Raw genomic sequence first — 14,790 nt, 5'->3', positions numbered from 1 at the left:
TGGTGTGCCTTGACAATTTTAGTACCTTATCAGTGTACCATGAGATGAAAAAGGCTGAAAATCACTGGTTTACAGTAACAATCATGCTTAACAGTTATATAGTGCAAAGCCCTTCACGTGTGTTATTGTGATTGTTGCTGCCCTTATAACAATTCTGTAGGACAACAAGTAATAAGGATTATGATCCCCAATACTGTAGCTAATGCTGAGAGGGAGTGACTTGCTTAAGGCCATCTAGTGAGTTCATAGCAGAAGTGAGATTTGATCCAGGAAAATCCTGATTTGTAGCTCAGTCTCTTTGCTACTATGCTACACCAGCTCTAAAATGCACTCTCAAAACATCTTATTTTGTAACAAGGAGGTGTGCTTGTTTTGTAACAAGTAGGTGTGCTTCCTCATCCTGAAATACAGGATTTTAAATGCCTTCTACCCACTAGGTAATACTACCCAATTTGGCTTCTATTGACTATCTAGTGTACTTAGGCTATTCAACTGTAGACTGTGTAACTCCTCTGACAATCCAGTCCTACACATTGGGGTTTTGCCACTGTGCCCAGCTTCCTCCCTACCCCATCTCTCTCTCTCTCTCTCTCTCTCTCTCTCACACACACACACACACACACACACACACACATTCACTCACTCACACAGCCTGATGGAAAGATCTGAAAAGCTCTCAAGCTTGCAGTTCATAATATTGTTTTGGTTGATCCTAATAACGGATCCAATTGTGGCTACCAAGGATTGTTGGCATCTTTTGAAGCAAATTGGGATTAAAAGTAATCTAGTAACCCACTGTGTGTGCTTTTTTAAGAGCCCTCTTTAAGAGGTTCACAGGACTATGCAGGTGGATCCAGGATGCGGTTGTTTCTACTTATTTGGTTAAAGCAGCAACAATACATGATGAAACGGCCTATACAACTAGCAACACAGATCTGTGCATGTTCATTCAGAAGTAAGTCCATTGTATACAGGAAAATGTACATAGGATTGCAGTCCGAAACAACAGCTTAAATCACCAACCCCTTTTCCTCATTCTTCTCCATTGGGAATTTCCTCATGATTTGTCATTTCCTCTTACATAAGAAAGTCTACATTCACATTTACTGTTTTCTGAATGTAACTGTCGAATATCGTTTTTAAGGCCTAGAAATCTACACAATTAGCTTCACCCTTCTCCTCTAAATCAGATTCAGTAACTACTAGTACTAAAGTCAGTTGCTTTAGGAAAGGCCTGTTTTGTTCTTGAAGTTTAGATATGTAAAAAATAAAATAAACAAAAAAAACCCTAAAGTTAGTGCTACAAAATATATAATTTCAACCTCTTCTATTCGTATCAGATCAAACTAACTATAATTGTTATTTTTTTCCACACATTGTTTGGCCCAAGTATAACTCAAGATCAATATTGTCTATATAGGTTGAGCCTCCTTACCTGCAGATCCAGGACCTGCAGTTTTAATTAACTAACTGCGGGTTCTGAACCCACAGGGTTCAGGTGGAGGCAGGACCTGTACCTTCGGAATGTGAGGGCTGCGCTGGTCGAGGCCTCTGGAAGGCTGAAAATTGCAACTTCCCGTTTTCGGCCAAAAACCTGAAATTGCAATTTTCAGCTTTCCAGAGGTCTCAGAAGGCCTTTTGGGGATCAGGGAAGGCTCCCCGGCCCTCTGGATGCAACAGGAGCACAGCTATGGTCGCGTTTGGAGGGTTTAGCATGCCCTGACCTGCGGATTTGATTAGCTGCATGTTTCAGCATCAGCAGGGGTTCTGGGAACAGAACGCCCTTCCCAGGGATGCTGTGGCATGACTACTGACATAACAGCAAATTCCTGGAGGTGATGTTTAATCTTCTTCCCTTCCCCGTCCCATTTTCCCAACTGAAACTGCCTGCCCCTCTCTAGCTGCTGTTAGCCCTTCTGGGTACCTACATGAACCTATATGGGTTAAAGTTACCTGCATTACCAGCTTCTCCCTTTGTCTCTTTAAATGAAAATTTAGAGGGGGGTGTGCTGGGAAAAACTGGTTACTTTCAACCCCCCCCTATCTTCTGATCAAATTAAGCGCCCCCTCTGGCCGCTCTCAATTAAAGACGAGGGAAATCTGATCATAGACCTCCCATCATGTGTTGATGGCAGGGGTTGCATTTTCAGTAGAGAACTATGATTTAGGAAGGTGGAAGGGGGCAAGCGGTATTTTTATTTAGACAAAAGACTCCCAGCCCAATCCTATCCACACTTTCCTGGGAGTAAGTTCCAATGACTATAATGGGGCTTACTTCTGAGTAGACATGCATAGGCTTGTGCTCTCGGTCCCCCTGCAAAGGAAGGAAGTGTACTGCACTGCGAAGCTAGGCAGTAATTCTAGCAACACTTTCCTGGGAGTAAGCCCTACTGAACACAATGGGACTTACATGTCTACTCAGAAGTAAATCCCATTGTGTTCAGTAGGGCTTACTCCCAGGAAAGTGTGTATAGGATTTTAGCCTCAGAGCCCAAGCCTATTCATGTCTACTCAGAAGTAAGTCCCATTATAGCCAATGGGGCTTACTCCCGGGTAAGTGTGGACAGGACTGTGCCCTCGGGTCGCCGTTTGCCCAGGAGGTGGCGATCTCAGCCCGGCCTCGTCCTGCCTTCGGCTCAGCCCTGGATGAGTCATAAGATTCCGCTGACGACACTTCCTAGAACGATGAGCTAAGAGATGCGGGGAGGGGGCACATTGGCGTCTTGTGATTGGCTGAGCGGATGGCAAATGGAACGCAGCGGAGGCGAACGTTCTATAAAGACAGGCCGCGAGAAAGGAGTAGTAGCAGTTGTGGTCGGAGTCTGTCTCGCTCTCAGGTCGCCTGCTCTGCCTCCGAGGGATGCTCGCCGCCTGACTACGCCGCCGCCTCGCCCGGGACACGAATGAAGAAACTGCTTCTCCTGCTCTTCAACTATCGGGGACTCACGCGAGGGGGGGGACGCAGGGGCAAGCGCCGCCGAAAATGGCCTTCCAGATCCGCACTGCGCGGTCCGAGGACTGCGCCGACCTCCTGCGCCTCATAAAGGTATCTCGCGTTGCGCAGGCAGCCCCTGCCGAGACGTGTCTTCTCCGGAGCAAGTCCCGTTACAGTCAGTGGGGCTCACTCCCAGGAAAGTAGGTGGGACTGCAGCCTCAAGCTGGGGTTGCCATCCTAGCCACACTTTCCTGGGAGTAAGCCCCACTGACTGTAATGGGACTGGCTTCTGAGTGGACACGCACAGGACTGGCCTCTTAGGCTGCAGTCCTATCCACACTTCCCTGATTCCCATTTGTCTCTTGCCAAGGAGGTAGGATCAGTAGCTAGTTGGTTTAAGAGCGAGATGATACTCCTTTATCTGAAGAGACAGTCCAGAAAAGAAACTGTCTGGGGAGGAGGCTCAGACTTATCTCTTCCAGCAGAAGGTGACTGGTGGTGAGCAAAGCAAAAACACCCAAGATCTACAAAAGCAAGAGCCTGAGTTGTGGTCTCTCTCTAAATAAGCCTGCAGCTGCTTGTTCTGGTCACTTGGTGTAGCAGAGCACAGCTGCAGTCTGCTCCAGCAGTGGGCGATCCCATTCCCTGTACACACGCTTTGTGGTCATGCTTTCTGGAAGTCCTCTCTATTTCCCTTGATCATTCAGTTTCCCATGTTCTACTACAAGTGTCTCTCTTAGCACCTACAGCTTGAGGGCAAAGGTGCAAAATGCACCTGGTGGGGTTGTTTTGTTCCCTCATCTCTGGACACAGATACTTTGCTCTCCTGAGTTGGCAAAACAGCCTCTCCCTGCTTGTTGTGCAACAGGCTCTGTGGAAGGAAGTGACTGCTGAAGTGGGAACAGAAACAGAAACAGCTTCACAGTTCTGATTTCCTTGACCTTGCCCTCTTAAAGCAGTTGCATGCCCAACCTTATCTTAAACTCCAAGGAAGGAGACTTTAGGAACTATTTAAATAGCAACTACTGTCTCCCTGATATTCTGTTTAAACCAACACTTGTATAATTGAAACTTCTTGGATTAATTATTATTCACTGTCTCCTTTATGACACTTTGAATCCTAAAACTTGCTAACACTTATGCAGCTCAATTTTATACATCTTTACTTGAAAGTAAGTCCACTGTGGCTTTACATTTAAATCAGGGTGCATAGGTGACTGTTTTACAGCACTATCCTACGGTCATTGCTCAGGCACCCCAATGCGTTCAGTGGGGCTTAAATCCTAGTACGTGCATTCAAGATTTCAGCCTTGATCATCTTTTCTCTGATGTTCCTTCAGCCCCTCCACCTTGTAGACCTTCCTTCATTTGTGAAGTTCCTTGCAGAATGCTTTCCTGTGTCTTAAATGAGAGTAGAAGAGAATGCACCATGTGGGGAAGAAAGACAGAACCTCCTAGGCAATAAAAATTCAGGTGTTTTTCTTATATGGACACCTGACACCTGTACAAATTACACCAACAAAAATGGGTCCACTAAAGGATATCCACCATATTTGTTTTGTCTTGGACAGGAGCTTGCTAAATATGAAGAGATGGAGGATCAAGTAGTGCTGACTGAAAAAGGTAATAATCTGCCAGCTTGTCAAGTCAATGTTCTGACAATTCAGCCAGGGCATAGGAAAACTTATCTAGATAATCCTTTTACTATTGTCCTATAGATCTACTTGAGGACGGCTTTGGAGAGCATCCTTTTTACCACTGTCTCGTTGCAGAAGTGCCAAAAGAACACTGGACACCTGAAGGTGAAAATACTATTAATACTCTTAGAAAAGAACAGGATGTAAATATTATGTAATGTTTATGGATTGGGCATAAAGCTCTAGCTACAAGTTATGGTAAGGGTAAATGTTTAAGCTTATTGAAATAGGGATAGCATATGTGCCTGAATTCTTAAGTTATCCTGAAGTCCATGGAGAACCAGCTATAATGGTAAAAATATGTATACTGTAATTCCACTTTGTTACATGGTTATTCTTGTTTGACCCTACCTTATCAGTATATAATCCTGTTGAATCACGTTTTCTTTAATTTGTCCCCAATCTTCAGGTTACAGTCTCTAGCTTCGCCATGTACATGGCCCTTCCGTGTACATGGATGGGCGGGGAGGTAACTAAAAGATCCGTTACACAATAAACTAGATGATCATGATATATGAGGTAAGGTCTCCAGGGACATATACTACTCCCAAACATTTACCTCCAAAAAGAAACAACAAGAAAAGCATATAAAACTCGGCAGATCAGAAATTTTAGACATAGCTCTGTTTCTAGGAGCACTTCTAAAGCACAGCATAGATGTAAATTGAACCTGGAAGGGTACATTTTATTAATATTACTAGGATGGAATTGGAACTGGATTACTGGTTGCAGTGAGCATTTGGTTGCTTTGCAAGCAGAGGTATAGAACAGTACCAGCAATAAAAGGCACTTCAGTGTAATTGCTAATATCTGAGTGCCTAGATCAAAGAATAGCACTGCTGTTTTACCCTTAGCTGTTGCAAATAAGTCAGTATCTTGGCCTTTCCCAAAGAGCAGCTGCATAAATTAACTTGGTCTTAAATTAACTTGGAAAACAAACTCCAGGAGCTTTTACTTCTGAAGTTTTGTGTTCCAGTATTCGAAGGGAAGCAATATTCCCTTGCCACAATGTTCTGATCTGCCCTGTAAAATTGTAAGACTGAATTGTGTTCCAGAGTGTTCATGCTGATAAATCAACAGAGTACCCCAGCAGAAAGTTGTAACTGTTCTACAGTGACCATTGAGACAACTCCTAGTGTACCCAAGGGCAGCATTACTAATTGTGCCCAGGAAATATGCTGGATTTGGGGGCATTCCAAGATTTTACAGTATTTACTTGATAGGAATCCTTTCCCTATTTGGAGCGCTATTCTCTAGGATGTATGTCAGTTCCTAAATGTGATCTTTGGCTGCTTAATGGATTAATTTTGTATGTCCAGAAAGTCTCTTTGACAAATGCATGTCAGACCTGAAATATACTAACTTTGCTGCTTTTTCAAAATACCATTTGCTGTGTCTCTAAAGTAATTGTTCTCCTTTATTACAGGATATGGTATCATTGGTTTTGCCATGTATTACTTTACTTATGATCCATGGATAGGGAAACTGCTGTATCTTGAAGACTTCTATGTGATGAATGAGTTCAGAGGTACCATTTTAAGGAATATTTTGGACTGATGCTGGATGTAAACTTTCTACTAAAACTGACTAATCTACTGGGGTTTTTTTTCTAGGTTTGGGCATTGGTTCTGAAATTCTAAAGAATCTGAGTCAGGTAAGTAGTTGGTGCCTTTTTTCTTTTTACAAACATACAGTAGAATTTGTGCCTTCTAAAATAGCTGCTAACTGTACCAAAGCTGTACAGTTAACACTGTTGGATGTAGTTGCTAAAGTATTCAGGCCTGAAGATACCAGTCATCCAATTGATCAGTCATAAGTACAATATAAACAAATAGAAGCAGAACATACATTTACATGCAATATGGATTTGAACATTTTTCAGCAATAGATTGCACAGGGCCAATAGAAGCATTCTAAAATCTTGATCCTGAGGAAGTTACTCTGGCAAGACCTCTTGGGACCTGTGTTTCAACATACACCTCCCTACACCTATTGGAATATCTTTCTATTGTGCCTTGGATTTAACAGTGCTGCCTTGTTTTGTGGAAATCAAGTACAAGTTGTACTTGTGAGCATGTTGTACAGTACAGCATGCTCGGAACCCACCCCACATTAAGGTTTTGTGCTAGTGCATGAATCATAGACTGAGGTGATGATGGTATGTTCAGATGATGAATTAAGAAGTGGAAGAACTTCTTACTGCAATATAAGTAACATGAATCAGTCTTGAGTCCCACACAGCTTATTTCATTAAAGTCATTCTGTGGTAAAAATGCACAACCTTATTGGAATTCATGACTATGAATGTGTTGCAATATCCACTAGACCAATAAAATCCCTGAATTCTACTTGGTCATTTTTTTCTGTTGATGATAAACTTATCCATCCTTCAGATGTGGAGTTCTGAAATTACCACAACTTCTTGAATGCTTAGTCTCGCCTTGAATGCATATTCTCAGTTCAGCTGGGGAACACTACAAATTGGTACAAGATCACTGCAAAATAACCAGAACCATCTGAGCTTATGCTACATCGATTGTTCATGTTCTGTCTGCTCTATCTAGGTGGCTGTCAAATGTCGTTGTAGCAGCATGCACTTCTTAGTGGCAGAGTGGAATGAGCCTTCCATCAGGTTCTATAAGAGACGAGGAGCTTCTGACCTGTCATCTGAGGAAGGATGGAGACTCTTCAAAATAGACAAGGAGTATTTGATAAAGATGGCGAGAGAAGAGTAAAGTTTTGTCTGGCTAATAGAAAATCCCACCCAGTAGTTTTTCTTTGACTGCATTCTTCCTACCTTCCTTTTTCATACATTTTTTTATTGAAAGTTAGAATAGACCCTAAGTCAAAGCCATTACCAGTGGCATTATGGCATCAATGACTGTGTTCTGGGACCCCAGTCCCACAGATAGTGAAAGCTGGGTATTCGCCTGTCTCCATTGTCCAGTCAGTACACTTAAGATCCTAAAATGTATATTGTATATAACTTCATTCTTGTAAGTGTCATTCAAATGTGTACAGTGTACACACTGGTAGAGGTTGTTTTAATTGTTTACATGCATAAGAAAATAAAGTTTTTCACATTAACTACTTTTGTGTTAGTGCTAGTGATGTCATAGCTGGTATTGTCTCTTTGTTTAGAGGCTTTTTACTGCACTTGCTAATGATTAGCTTTGCTAGTATATTTGAAGATTCTTCAAGTATACCTTCTTTGTGCAGGGCCACCTTTGCCTATTGCCCACTGCCTTTGCCCCCTCTTTATGCTGCCAGCTTCAAGAGCTTTCAGGAAGCTACTACCTAGCATCACCTACAGTGTGATTGTCCCAGAGCAGTTTAGCATTGATCAAAATGGGGTGAGCATAGAGGCCCCATTAGGCTATTGATGGATTCAGGCCTCTTCAGTCCTTGCAGCGCAGTGGCTATGATATGTGTCAGGTTGGATCACTTGGATTCCATTATAGGTAGGCAATAAAAGCTAATGGGAAGACCTAGCATTACCATTTAGGACACAATATCCTGCCTTTCTCTTTAGCTTTCATTTCCCAGGCATCCCTGAGTTTCCATACTGACCATTTTTATTTGCTCCATTTCCCTTACCATCACCTTTTCTTGGTCCCAGTTCTGGATATGTGGAAAACATATTGCTTCCTCTTCAGAAGCCATTTCTTCTGTCGTCACACTGAGCATTGTGGTTTAAGTGTTGGTTGCTGGTAGTTACATAGTCATAATACTTAAAATCTTCAGACTCTGGCAAACATTATAAAATCTGTTTTTCTCATGTGGAGAAAGTTATACTCCTGGACAATAGTGTGACTTAACTATCTCTGTAATACTGGTAGCTTAAAGTGAAAGGAAAGGTGGAACTTCAACAAGCTAGCAAAAAGCATCTGTCAGAAATCAGTTATCTGTGCTGAACTTCCACCATAAATGGCGCATTGCAACATCAGCACAGATTATGTGGTCTGTATGGAGAAGTGAGCATTAACCCTCACCCAGATCTTGCAGGGGCATTCCACAAGGCCTGCTGAGAGGAACCCATGTTCTGTGCAGGCCAAATGGTTGATTTCTGCCCATAAATTAGGCAGAATTGAATTTAACTTGGAGCAGTGGAAGTCTGTATGAACAAATCCTATTTGAAGTCCCATTTGAAATCAGATAAACCTGTTGCACATTAAAGTCAAAGCATAGTATAAGGACAATAGCATAGGTTTTACCATAATAAACTGGCATAGCTAAAATTTTAAAAAAGGTACACAAAGTCTAGATTATTAGTAATAGGGCAAGGATATGAGAATCAATGCAATTTGGTGCACTACAAGCAAAAGGCCAGAAAAAGCAGTAAGAAAGAAAATAGGTTGCAAAATATAGAAGAATCCACAACTACTAGAATATGTCTTGCGAACTTCCAGAGTTCAATGTTTCTGCATAAAAATGAGGTTCAAACAAAGTCAATAAATAGCCAAAAGGGATACATATAGTGTTACAAAAAAATCAAAGCAAATAATCTTGCCTAAGAATTGGTAACTGGGACTCTGTAAACATACTTAAAATAGCAAAGTGATGTCAGAAACTTGTCTTTGCTTAGATTTTTAAAAAGCATAAAAGCATGTTCAGTGAAAGTGGTGAATTAAACCCATTGAGAGACAACAGGATTCTATCATGTAGCATATTTCTAGATGCAGGGTTTCAGTCACAAAAACACTGATCTGCTCTATACTGAAAGGAAAGATGCAAATTTATGTAACTAGACAGACTACAAAGTGTAGAAGTGTCCATGTTGCCTGCAACCTGCGTGACTCTGAGTCAGATTAGATGTTCACCAAATTGTTAGCACAACTGGAAGTCCCCTTGCCTCACAAAAAAAAGCAAGGGGGGGAGGGAACAGATTCTGATTCAGCCCATGGCACACAGAAAGGGGAAGGTTAACTCTTCCCCTTTATACTGTTTTCCTGCCCAAAAGTACCTTCCTGCAAAACTGCTTATTGCCTCCTTAAGCAGCAATTTGCTGCAAATAACTGCTTTGGGGAGGGGGAATAGCAGCTTGGGGAACTATTTTCAGTGAGAAAACAGAGTTAAGGTAAAAAGTTGGCCTCCCCCTTTCTATGGTCCCAATCAGGACCCCTGCAGTTGTATTTCTGTGAACAAAAGAGGCACTTCCAGTCATAAGCATACTTCTTAGTGTCATTAGATGAATGTCTAAGTTTGGCCCTCATATAAGTAAGTGTTGCAGCAAAAAAGCCAATGTACACATTGTGGTCTCACTGTATTTTACATTTCTGTAAGGCTGACACCCCCTCCTCCTAGCCATTCATCTTAGCCTGAGCTTCCTAAAATGCCTCTTACAACAAGATCAATGCAAGGAGTCACATCAGGCCAGTCTGGTTAAGCAATATGATGTACAATACTTAGCATAATGATTGATCCTTTGAAACAGAGACAAGTGTTATATTTTGTATGCCTAGCTTTACATGGAATGGAACCTTTTCCTCCTTCAAAAATTACGCAGCTTTGAAGAGACTTCATTGACAATCTCATGAGATGAGTTTTACACCCTGCTTCTTTGGTGAAGGAGACAGATCAAGCAAAACAAATCTACTTTCAGTGATTACTACTTATCACCTTCTGAAGGCATTCTAAAATCTCAGTACCAGTACTGAAAAGGCCTTGTTTCTTGGGGCCACATATTTCACCTGTGAAAATCAAACAGGGGCAGGGACAGCAACACAGTGCAAGATCTTAATTGTTGACCTAGGCATACAGGTAAGCACATCTCCACCTCCATATTGACAATGGGGAGAGGGAGGAAAAGAGACAAACAGTGCCTCTTAGGGGATTGGATTCCATCCCTGATGCTTCAGTTGTCATCTTGGTTCTTGTGTTCAGCTGCAAAAAAATAATGGAGGTATGAACTCTGCTCTGGGATCATATTCCTCTCCTTGAATATGCTGTTCATTAATGCAAAAGTACTGGAAACTCAGTTACCCATTGTATTTTATTGATCTGAGAACATGTAAAACATGACTTGATACTCATGGTTTGATAATGCAACTGAAATCTCATTTATGCCAGGAGAAAAAAATCAATGGCCACATTTAAACATTTTTTTCATAAACTTATCTTTTCCTCCATAATAAGTACAAGAGCAGAGTTGTCTGGTAGTTCACACTGTGGTTCTTTCATTTTTGTCTATACACTTCTCTCAATCTTAAAGGAAGCAAACAGTATTTTAAGAAGTTATGGTATTCCTACTCCAAGTTCTAAGTCTCTGAAGAAATCCAGATTTCTTCAGCAGATGACATGGAAATTTCTCATCCTGTTAAACTTTTAGGAATCTTTTCAGCCCCAGCAACTTGGCAAGTAGAACAGTACCCAGAAAATAGATGTCCTGAGCTTAATTATGCAACACAACCATATATGTATTCTGAGTACAAAACAGTATGCTGTCAGCAGAGTATTTTCTTACTCTTGCCATACGCTGGCACATACAAGTTATTGACTTCAACGTTTCATCAAACAGGAAATTCTGCTTCTGTGACTTAAGTGTAAGAGGAAGTGAAATTTAACTGTTAGCTTAGCTGCATATTACTTGCTTAAACTAAAGAGAAAACAAACCTGATTTGAACTGTAGATGAGGCATTTTTCTTACATGATTTAAATAAGGCTCAGCTTATAAGTACAGCATTGCATGTTTGAATGCAACCACCGCCTGTTTGTACATAGATAATCTAGGCTAAACCTTTGCCCTCAGTTTGGTAGTATTTCTCTTCCACCTCCTGGGGAAAGCTTTAAAACAGGAAGCTCACCTGTAGCCTGAAGTGGCTCAGTCCAGGAACATCATGAGAAACTTGACTACCACACTCACCTTTTGTCCTATATGTGATTATGTCGTTTATTTTTTCACATTTTTATACTGGCCCTTCCACCAAGGAGTTCAGGGTGGTGTACATAGTTGCTCCCCTCCTTTTGTTCTCCCCACAACCCTGATAGTGACTGGCCCAAGGTCACCCAGGAAGCTTCATGGCTGAGGAGGGATTTGAACCTGGCCTGGCTCTTCCAGGTCTAAATCCAACTCCCAAAGCACTACATCATCCTGGCTCTCAGTACCGTATGTTCTTTAATCAGTACAGGTTGAGACTAATTATTCGCATGGGTTCCAAGCACTCAAGTGGATGGCAAAAAACTATAGCAAATCAATTTTTAAAAAAAGTTTCTTTGCGCCTGTGATTGAAAAACAGCCTTGCTGACCTTTGTGATATTAAGATAGAGTCGTTAAAAATAATCCAACAATCAGTCTCTCTCAAGGTGCTTAGAAATGCTTCACTCTGACCGCTCCCTTCACCAATGCAATATCTTTCTTTCAAGTGCTCAGGAAGGGAGGGGTCGCCTGGAAATAGAAGGATTGATGGATTGTCAGCCAGCTGCCCTCTCTGGCAATTGTTAAAGGACTGTTCAGTTTTTAAAACTGATTTTAAAGGGGTGCATTTTTCCCCTTCTCCACAGATCAGCACATTCCTTCTCATTTACAGGGGCCATTCGTGTTGAGTCAAATCCATGTGTAAAAAATCTATGTCCTTTTTACTGCATCATCCACATAGGCAATCAAAACATGAGGGAGCACATGGACAAGTATTCTGTGTAGCTGCCCTCTTCACTGGACACCTGCACTTTTACAGAAGTGCTTGGGCTATCCTTTTAATAGCTAGAGCTAACATGTTTTAGAATCTGCTGTTCTGTTTGTACATAAGCCAAGATCTGAAGCAGTGATAACCCCTTTCACTATGCATTAACCTGCTATTTTTTTAGTTTTGTTTTTACACATATACTTGCTGGTTTCTGTTTGGGTTGTTAAGGTGCTTTATTTAGCTGTTAAATGGTTTTTACTGAAATTTTAAGCTGCCCTGATGACTCCTTATTGGAGCAGATAGATGGCCATGAAACTTATAGCAATAATATAAATGCAGGAGGCTGAACACACATTGCTTAGTATTGTGTGCTTTAACATTGCTATTTAAACTGCAGCTGTCAGCAGTGCTTGAACAGACAAGCCACAGGTTTCTAAAATGGCTCCTCTGTTCAGCCACAAGAAACTGCTGCAAGGGAAACCAAAGTGACAGCTGCCTGAATGTTCTCCCCTGAAAACAATCACATCTCTAAATGCCAGCCATAGTATGAACAGGGTATTTTTACTTGTAGATCTTAAAGCACTTTAAAAATCTGCACACCCCAAACAGAAACAGATGTTAATGTTAGTCTTTAAAGGAACATTTTGTTGCACTGTGTAGCAGTTGAAACATCAATTGGTATCGCAGAGACGATAAGAAAAAAAGTACTAAAGCAAAGCACTAGGAAACAACATTAATTAAAATTGATGCCAACTATTAGGCATGATAGCTAAATGGAGCCTCTAGGCCAGTGGTTTGTAACCTTTTTGGGGTCAGAAGGAGGAATCCTGCTGGATTAGGACTGAGGTCTATCTTGTCCAGTTTTCTATATCTCACAGTAGTCCATCAAATCCCTCAGGGAGCACACAAGACAACAAGATACCTGAACCCCTTTGAGTATCTGATGAAAGCTATGGACCCCTCTGCAGAAAATGGCATATAAGCACACACTTGCAAAATCTTTTTGAGCCTGATTCATGGACCTCCTGAAGCCCATTCATGGAACCCAGGTTAAGAACCCCTGCACTAGGCCCAGAGACAATATACCAGATGCTGGAAAAAACAAACCATGGGGGAAAAGACTTGTCTTCATGTCCTGTTCATCATAAACCTGAATGCACCTGGGTGGCCACAGTTGAAAAAAGAATTAGACAGGACTAGATAGATTCTGTGTGTGTTGCAGCAGGACTGTTTTTACTTACACATCTTCAGAATGTGAATTGAAAATGACCCAGATTCTATGCACCTGGCCTTTACCCTCTGCTGAACATGATCTGTGGATTTAGAGGTTTCTTTTTTCAACTTTTGTTTAAACCTTAGAATATGGGGGTGAATTAAAATAAAACTAGGAAAAGTATAAAAAGCAAATGTGTATCTGTTTTGTAAACAAGATGAATTAAGGAAGAGGTCTTTTATGTTAGCAGAGAAGCGCAGGCAAGAAGACACAAGAGCCAGTGTTCCGATGTCTTTATGGGTATGTGTGAATGAGAGCATGAAGAGATTAAAAAAAATTAAGGTCTATATTAGAAGCAGCACCATATTACTCAATAGTCTGATAAGACTAAGGTCAAAATGGAGAATTGGGACATGAGGTCCATACAGCCAAAGTGCAATTTATCTGATTAGTGAAGTTCTGAACTACAGGATTTCCAGGCCACATAATCACTTCTTGAATGGTAAAGGACAGTGCAAGATGCTTCTTATTTTCAAATATTGGGCAGACTCATAAAATAGCCTGTCAACACTACTAAAGTGAAAAACAGAGATTCCCATGTAGGTTGCCCAGTATCACCTCTGCTATTTTGCCAATATGTTGGAAAGTTTTACATTTGAGCCTAATTGACAAAATGCTGGCAGGTTGCCTTTCTGCAAGGCAGTTTTCATTTGGAAAATTCTGAATGTGAAAGGCTGAATATTATAAACTGGATATTATTAAGTAATAAAAGATTTGTGTGTTTTGTCCAACCCTATGCAACATGTTTGCACTCTTTGTTCTATGGTTGTCCTTTCTGGCTCACCATGATAAATCATTAGCTATGCTAAAATTAGTTCCCACCAGTGAAGCATTCTGACCCTTACTGAGCTGTGCATTCAGGCAAAGAAAAAACCCTAAAAAACAAAAAACAAAAATTCTGTTCCCATCCATCTATAGAGGGGAGCTCACAGATGCTCCATTATATACTTCCCACTGACCTTCGTCATCCAGAAGAGTTGATTTGCAGTAAGCTGCAAGGGGGGGGGGGAAGAAGAGGAAGGCTCAGACAAGAGACAAGGCCATTGTATATGTGTTCCTTTTGTCTAGTTTGCTAGCCTACTGCTAAACACAACTACAGTGTTGGTTGAGTGCTGGTTTTTAAGTTTAGCTGTCTCCCCCCCCCCCCCAAGCACAAATATGCTTTGTTAGTTCTTACAAAGAATGCAATTCATTCTTCTTTGTCAACATATTAAAAAGGTACTGATTAAAATGCCTGAGGTCAAAAAAGGGAGGAGGCAAACA

The 14,790-nt window shown here is 41.3% G+C and overlaps 1 protein-coding gene across 1 annotated transcript; it reads left to right on the top strand.

Moving 5' to 3' along the window:
- The first annotated feature begins 2,759 nt into the window (after positions 1–2,759).
- SAT1 (spermidine/spermine N1-acetyltransferase 1) lies at positions 2,760–7,719 on the top strand. Its single transcript, XM_066620116.1, has 6 exons — positions 2,760–3,046; positions 4,507–4,558; positions 4,654–4,737; positions 6,059–6,160; positions 6,246–6,286; positions 7,197–7,719. Exons 1-6 carry the CDS (start codon positions 2,984–2,986, stop codon positions 7,365–7,367), a joined length of 513 nt encoding a protein of 170 aa, XP_066476213.1. The 5' UTR covers positions 2,760–2,983; the 3' UTR covers positions 7,368–7,719.
- Positions 7,720–14,790: the final 7,071 nt, after the last annotated feature.

The sequence above is a fragment of the Tiliqua scincoides genome, chromosome 3 (genome assembly GCF_035046505.1).
Source record: "Tiliqua scincoides isolate rTilSci1 chromosome 3, rTilSci1.hap2, whole genome shotgun sequence".
Taxonomy (NCBI): domain Eukaryota; kingdom Metazoa; phylum Chordata; class Lepidosauria; order Squamata; family Scincidae; genus Tiliqua; species Tiliqua scincoides.
This window is presented reverse-complemented; position numbering and strand designations above follow the sequence as displayed.